At 28.9% G+C, this 8,646-nt stretch overlaps 1 protein-coding gene across 1 annotated transcript in view; it reads right to left on the reverse strand.

Annotated features, from left to right (window-relative positions):
- LOC111623012 (acid ceramidase-like) overlaps positions 1-8,364 on the reverse strand; it is a 22,261-nt gene extending 13,897 nt beyond the window's left edge. The window contains exons 1-4 of the mRNA XM_023365492.1: positions 8,139-8,364; positions 3,232-3,272; positions 1,444-1,528; positions 1,068-1,151 (exon numbers count right to left, since the gene is read on the reverse strand). Of these exons, the coding sequence (XP_023221260.1) occupies positions 1,068-1,151; positions 1,444-1,528; positions 3,232-3,272; positions 8,139-8,210 (282 nt within the window). The 5' untranslated portion in view covers positions 8,211-8,364. The remainder of the gene's footprint in view (positions 1-1,067; positions 1,152-1,443; positions 1,529-3,231; positions 3,273-8,138) is intronic.
- Between the last annotated feature and the right edge of the window lie 282 nt (positions 8,365-8,646).

The following is an 8,646-nucleotide window of genomic DNA, read 5'->3' on the forward strand; positions in this document are numbered from 1 at the left end:
CTTGTATGTATTGTTTACTTGAGAATACAACAGAGAATAAACTGCCCAAATACCCTTAAACAAAGGAAAAGTATGTCCTTTATGAAGGCATAGAGCCTTTACTACATGAAAATGAAAATTAATGAATACACTGTGTACAGTAATTTACCTGATAAGACAGACCTTAGAAAAATACTTTATGAGGCATAAAGCTGTCTATAATGAAAATTAATTAACTAAGATTTTTTTGCCCTGCCAGGGTGTGGCCGAGTTATCCAGAGTGCCGGGTTATCGAGTGCAGAGTTTTTGAGGCTCTACTGTATTATTTATAAGTGTTATAATTTAAAAAAAAGAAAAAAAGTTAGCTAAAGGTAGGATCGAATCTAAATAGCCTGCATGGCAAGCAAGTTTGCTGCAGACTCAGCCATTTCACCGTGCTGCCATAGTGTAAAATCGACCAGTATATGAGCTGCACGTAAAACTTTAGAGCTCTTTTTCTTGAAATCTTCTGGCTAGTGTGCTTTACAATTCTTCTTGGTGGACACCCTTGAGGTATACTACTAACCTGCAAAGTCTCATCATGAACTGAATTTCCAAGACCGTAAGGTCCTTGTCAGACAAGAAGTAAATATTTCTTGTAAATATTAATTAATTAATAAAGAGGCAAGAATATCAAGAATGAAATAATCAAAGAAATGAAAAGTATTGAAATGCATTCTTGGAGATAGATTTTTCATCTAAGAAACAAGTAACTATTTTCTTTAAGATTTGTTATTTGCATTTATATACATAAATATAAATTTATAGATAGAATTTTTGTCGTGTTTAAGCAAATTGTTAAACTTGAAAGAATGGGGTGTATCATAGAATACTGTCTAATATAACTTCATATATTGTACATTAGAAACTTAATTAAATCTATTTAGTTCATTTTTAATTATTTGATTGAAATATTTCTCTATAGTCCCATTATTTTGTACAATATGAAAACATCTAAAATCCTAAATATGCATAAAGATATGAAAATATACTTTTATAAGTATTTGTTCTTTTTACTAATTTATAGTTATGAAGGGAAAAAAGCATACCAAACCATGGTCCACAAGCCAAATGAATTTTCCATTAAAAACAGACTTTGTTAGATTCTTGATTACATTTATGGTTGCATTTAACTGAAATATATAAATAAATATACAAATTAATTATTTTTGCTTTCAAATATTTTATTTTTTTATTATAAATATAAATAAATAGTTCAAGGAAATTATTCACATGAGAATAATAAACTTTGGATAGTTGTCATCCTTGAATATCAGATAAAAGTTTGTGATGTTTATAATTTTCAGGTTTTGTTTAACAAACTCTCAACAATCAATTGCACAACGTTTCAAAAGACATTAAATTGTATACAAAATTTTATAATTACTTTTTATTTAAAACTTAATTTTTTTTAATCATAATTACCTCTTTTCTTTTATCAGCTATAAGTTTATTCCATCTTAATTCAGGTGGCAAATCCAAATTTATAGCATAAATTGGCACTTTATTCCTAATTAAAATATGAGAATTAATACATTTAATGGATGATATAAATAATAATATAACATGAATATAAATATGGAAAATTCAATAATATAACTTTTTTTTAAGTTTAAAAAAAATAATATGAATAATTTGATTAGAAGCTATTTTAGTTTTACTATTAAATTAATTATTGAAAAATTTGCTTTAATATATATTAATTTGTATAAAATAAATTTAAATTATTATTAAATTATTTTAAAATGTAACTTTGTAATTTCATGATAACATATTCAGTGAATTACATGCCAAATAGCAAAATGTTATTATATGGTACTAGCTGAAAGGACCCACTTTGCTGGGCAAAAAGTAACGATAGTGAAGATTAAGATAACAACATTATAGCCAATCTTACCCGTTTTCACAGAATGCAAGAATTAGGTTCCCCGGTTTCCAGACCAATTAGAGAATTTTTACGTCCAGTCAAACGAACTATTTTCAACGTTTCTGGAACGTTTACAATCGTTCTATAATCGAACGAATATTCGAGTTTTATGTTCGAATTTAATTCGAACACTTCGAAANAAATAAATAAATATATATATATATAAACTTCTCAACATTTAAATTTCTCAATATGTTTTTAACTTTCAGAATCCTAATAAATCAAAATTTGTTACTTGTAATTACAATGAATCTGATATTTGAAATGAATATTTTAATTCTGTAATAAAACTGTGTGTAAAAATATTATGAAATTTGAAACTACATAAAATAAATTGATCTCTTTTAGTAAAATTACTTATTATAATGAAGATATAATATTAAATTTATAAGTATAATAAATATTGCAAAGCCTGCTAAGTATATAGAAACTGATTATTTAGGCAATCATTTGATGTTTCTACATCATTATAATGCTTTCACTCTATTTCCCTTTTTTCCTAATGAACAAACAGTACTAGATTTCGTTTTGGTACTTTTTTCCCAGTATAGAAACCATTATTCTTTATTTAATACATTTTGCATTTATATCATTCCAAGAGTCATATTTATGATTTATAACTTTAAAAATTATATTTTATATGTAATAAATTATCAAAGTTCATATGTCAGAAAAAGAACTAATCCATTCTACAGATTTATTGAATTTTGATATAAATTTAATTAAAATAAATCATTATACCTTGCTTTTATCTTAATATAATAAAGATGTGGATGTGGGAAATATATATATAATGTCAATTCCTATTGTTGTTTTTCTCTATATGACATCAGCATTAGCTATGACAAGACATGTCTGTCAGCAAGTAAGTGAATCCAATCAATTAAGTTTTTTACTTTTTCAAGATAAGTTTAGAAAATATTTGAAAATTATTTTACATATTTATTAACCTTTTCCTGAAAATTTATATAATTCTAATCAAATTAAGAAAGAAAAAAAACATTTAAAAGTTTGAAAATAAGAATTTTTTTTTATTTGTTATCAATAAATTGATGTATGATGACAAATATTTTTCAAGTTAGTCATTTATTTATTTCAATTTAAACATGTAAATAAATTTTTAAATTTAATGAATAATAAATCATGATTTTGTTGACTAATGACTGAATAATAAATAATATCATTGTATTTCATAAATAATTATTTTTATAAGATAGAGAAAGTATTATAATCCTTACAATAAATAATTTTAAAAAATTATTTTTTATTAATTATTCATATCTTACTTTAAAGGTGGTGGGTATGCATCTTTCACACACTGACCAGTCTATATAAATAAACAAAATAAAAGTTATATTTCTTCTGTAAAAAAATTTTTGATAAAAGTAAATATATAATCATATTTTCAATATTATTCTACAATTTATACTTAAAAATATTTTTTATAATAATTAATTAAAATCAAAGTATAAAAAATATAATAAATTAATTGTTTCCTCATCATATATGATGGAATATATAAAATACTATTGCAAAGTTATATTTGTGAAATGAAAAATCATTTCCATTCATTTCTTTTAAATTCTTTGTCCTGTGGGCACTAAGAGAGACTTTTAATCAAGCCCATTATGGGATCAGTCAGGCTTACAATGGGGCTAGTGGTAAGAGACAATACTCAACATATCCAAGACAGACCCTCTCTAAAAAATTCTTTGAGGTTTTTATTTGTGTCTGGATTCATTCCCTGTTTTCCAGAGTGGTAGGCTGACACCTTAACTGTTCAGCCATCAGTGATCCATTTCCATTCATTAGAAGTTTAGTCATACATAATACAACTATGAGAGTGGAGTTTATTTCAAATGATATAAGGTCTAGCCTTATTTAGGCCTGCATAAAACAAGGTAAAACTAAATAAATTTAAGAATACAGGCTTATATTACTTAAGCTGGGAAAATCTTGTCATTGACATGAAAAGTTATTCAAGTTGAAATGACATATACACATTTAAATTTTAATTGCAAATAATTAACATTCCCATTCAGTATTTTCTAAGCCACTAACAAGTAAGAAACATTACTACAACGACTTTAAATAGCCTACAGTAAAGTTTGTAGTTGGTGGGGGTATCAGAGGAACTGAAGTCATATCACAACATTGTATGCAACAACCATGGCACATGTGAATTTGGCAGAGATGTCATCAATTGTGATTTTCTGGGACTCCCTAATTCATATATCACTTTGTGCTTTGATTATGTCTGTTGCAATGGTTGTTGGTTGACTCAGTCAGTTCTCATCACAGACAATGCCCCTGCCCTCCTTAAATTTCTGGATGCAAAATACACCTCAACAACCATCTCCATACTGAGTCAAAATCCTGAAATAAATTTTACTCATTATCACACCTTATGACCACAAAAAAAATCCAGCAATGCATTGCTTAAGTTTCCCAGCAACATTTGGTGGCACCATCTGTTATGATATTTTATTTTTTAAAATGTTTATACACTGGTGGAAATTGAAAGTGTTACACCCACTCAGTATAGTCAAAGACATATGAAATTGGGGCAAAAGAATCTTTTTTTGAAGGGTATTGAATGATCAAAAATTAAATGAAGTACAGTACATACAGTGGTATGGAAATTATGGAGACATTTGTTATGCAAAATTTCTATAGTGTTTAGTTTATAAGTTGTGAACTGTGTTAGGGAACATGAATTTTTTTGGTCCACAGATAGTTGGTAACCAGCTATGCCATATTGACGAGTGAGAACTCCGTACACCCAAATGTCTGACTTTGAAAGAGGTCGGATAATTGGCATTTCAGAAATGGGAGCATCATATCGTGAAATCTCCCAAAGGACTGATAATACTGCAATGTCAGTACAAAGAGTGGTCACAAGATGAATGCAGGAAGGGTCCAGTACTTGCAGACCTGGCACAGGTCCACACAGAAGGATGACGCCACATGAAGACCACCATATTGTGCGGATGGCAGTTGCTGACAGATGGGCAATGGCAGCACAGATCCGAGCAGTAGTTACTGCCAGAGTCGCCCCACAGACAATTGTAAACTGATTGCATGGGGGTCCGAGATCTCAGCCCAGCATCAAGCAATGTGTTCCCTTAACCAGATTTCATTGCCAACAATAGCTAAAGTGGTGTGCTGCTAGATTTAACTAGACACATGAATGGTGTACAGTTGTGTGTAGTGATGAATGCTGATTCTGTTTAGGCCAATGTGATAGTCAGCAACATGTCTGCCGGCATGCTTGAGAAAGAGCCCACCCTGCTGTAATTTCAGAGTGTTACTCAGATCCAACTCCTGGTGTCATGGTTTGGGAGGCAATCAATTACGAGAGCAGGACTGAGTTGGTGGTTGTTAAAAGCACAATGACCTCTGCCAGTATGTCGATAGGGTGATCCATCCGTAGTCATACCTTTCATTAACACCATCCAAAACTGTATCTTCCAAGAAGATAATGCCCGTCCTGATACTGCTGCCATCACAAGACAGGCCTTGCAAAGTGTTGCAATTATGGATTGGCATGGCCTTCCAGATTTATCCCCTATAGAGCATGTCTGGAATGCCATGGGTAGACTGATTTCATCTCATAGCCATCTAGCATGCACTGTACAACAACTGACTGCATAAGTTGTGCAGGCATGGAGAGACATACCCCAACAAGACATTCAAGCACTTATTGATTCAATGCCTGCAAGGATCCAAGAGTGTATCCATGCTCAAAGTGAGCATACCACTTACTGAAACATGTACCAAACAGCAATAAAATCTTGCTTAATTCATTTCATTTTGTGATAATTTCTTCTGGGTATGCCCCTGGTACATGTTTACCAAGTTTCGTGAATTTCCACCAAATTCCATCTGGGTATAACACTTTCAATTTCCACCAGTGTATTTTTAACTATTATAAAATGGCAAAAGCTTAATTTTGAGGATAGGGATGAGTTTTATAAAAAATTGTAAATGTTAATAACAAGTAAAATCATCATTAACTCTGACTCTACTGAGAGATGACATATACAATCTTTATCTCACCACCCCCTTGACCTTTAATCACCAAAATTTAATAACATCAATCCCCCTAATAAACAAACCTCCCTGCAAAATTTCAGAAATTTATGACAAAAAACATAGGAGTTATTAAGTTTCAAAGAGGGTGAACAAAATCATGTGGGGACATGATTTTGTTCACCCTGTTTGAAACTTTGTAATATCACCCAGTAAATTTCAAGGAAGCATTCATTTTGTTTCCATTATACCAAAATTGTCTTTAATTAATGACTTTTCCTCTTTTTGTGAATTGGAAATTTAATAATCATATCATTATCCTTGAAAATTTATTAATCATCAGTTAAATGTCTTATCTGTTATGAAATTATCAAAGTTCTATACAAGTTTAACATCTTGACAGTTTCCCATCATTAAAAACTAAAAATTATATATAGTAGAATTCCAATTAACCGAATTGATCATTCTGCAGGTGATTCAGATAATCAAAAATTCAGATAAGTGGATTAACATGTAAAGAATGAAATTACAAGGTAACAGCACAGTATTGTATATGTACTGTATTTATTTATTCATCAATGTATGAGTAGCATCCTACTGATCATTTGGATCTGTCACAGCAAATAAGCGTGACTGATCATGCAGTCACACAACATAAGAGAATTGCAGTGTAACATCGATGGGAAAGATAAAGTAGGGAAAGTATGGTTCAGATAATTGGAGTTCTATTGTAATATGTTTTGTAAAACTTTGAAATTGTTTTACGAAACTGAATAATTTGGAAACTGTTTTCATTCCTCTTTAATAAAGTTACAAATAGAATGATTCAGCAATTTGCAATGAATACTTTAACTTTTATCATTAATAAATCATATTATCCACACTTTGAAGTCAATCATCTGCAATAAATGATTATAGCATATTAAAGCATTCATGACTATTATCAACTTACATTACATATATTCCATAAACTAAATTAATAGTCTCTTCTGATAATTCAATTTTCAGTTATCAGAATACAAAATATTTTAAATCTATATTTATAATTGATTTACTGCAATCACAAGCTCATACGATTGTTCATTTCTATACGATAACATATCATATAGATGTAAATATTTATTTATGAATCACCATTTAAGCAATGGAAGTATATGTTTTGAAATATAAAAAATAGTAATTCTACTTTAGTCTGTTTTAAGATCATAGCAATATTTTGATAATTTCTAATATCACACTGAAAAAAAATATTACTAAAGAAATGTTTTATATATAATAATACTATATTTAACTTTTCTGATTAACAGAAAACCCTAAATATTTTTATTAATATAGTTTAACCACAAAGGAATCTGAAAAGTTCAATATTCAAAATTATTGTTAAACTTTTCTATATATCGTAAGTTGTTTCTTTTACTTATAAATCTAAATAAAAACAAGCATATAGAATTATTTACTACATACATTACTTCAAATAAAAACATTTTATCAAAATTAAAACAACATATTGTAACTGTCAGTTAGTTTTTAAATTATTTGTTACAGAATAATTTTTACAACAATAATTTTCTAGTAATACACTTTTTAAAGCTATTATATCAATTCTTAAAGTAAACTGTACATCAAAACTAATCATTTTCTCTGATTAATTTTGCATTTAGCTAAAAAACACATTTAAATCTGATACAGAATTATTTAATACAGGAAATTGTAATCATTAAAAATAACATTTAATGTGATTCAGCATGGAGTAACTTCCAGGCCGAATCGCATTAAGCATTATCTTTAATCATTTTAGAATATTTATTATATGCTAAACCAAAATTATTTTTATTTCTGCTAACGTAACTCAGTTAATTACATATCCAATTCTTTAAATTCTCGCTCATATTAATGTACTGTACATGTAATAAAAAAACAAAGAAAAAAGCCAATTATGTTTGAATGGATTTGTAGTGTAAATGCGTCTGTAACAGAATAATAATAGTTGTATTCATAAGCGATTGTGCGAATAACGCCAAGTAATAAACAATTAATTGAAATAAAATGCGCGCACGTGAGAAATCAGTTTAAAATAAATCAGTTATAACTATACAAAAAGTGAATTGACACATTAAATAGTAAACAATGAAATGTTCGCCTCGCGTATTAATTAACTTACCGGAGGAACAACTGTCAAAACAAAAAGTGGACATAAACCGATGAACAGGCATAAACTTAAGAAAGAATTCATCTTTGGAATGTAAGACCGCCTTCGTAGCACAGATCTTACCAAATGCTACGATCCTTTCATTATTTCTGCTTTTGACGTTGACTTTGTTTACTGGCCTCACGTCATTGTCATGACAACCGGATCCTACTGACAAGCTATCCGATTGTCATGACATTGGCGATATCTATGTGTGTTTATCTTACGGTTGTTTTCTATTATCAGTGATTAAACTTATTTTATTTTTAATTTTTACTCGCATAAAATTAATAATAACGTAATATTCGGAACGAAAAATCAAAAATAAATATTTTCGTTTTACGGTCATATCCAAATGGTGTCGCCACTAAACACGAGTAGTTTTTATTTCGTGCATGGTTGATTTTCGAAATAAAAAAAAATTAGTTTTACCTTATGTGCTACTTTTATTTATTTTTTCGTTTATTTTATTTTTTTAAAT

Source organism: Centruroides sculpturatus, unplaced genomic scaffold, assembly GCF_000671375.1.
Source record: "Centruroides sculpturatus isolate CEXI.00-Female unplaced genomic scaffold, Cexi_2.0 scaffold343, whole genome shotgun sequence".
Taxonomy (NCBI): domain Eukaryota; kingdom Metazoa; phylum Arthropoda; class Arachnida; order Scorpiones; family Buthidae; genus Centruroides; species Centruroides sculpturatus.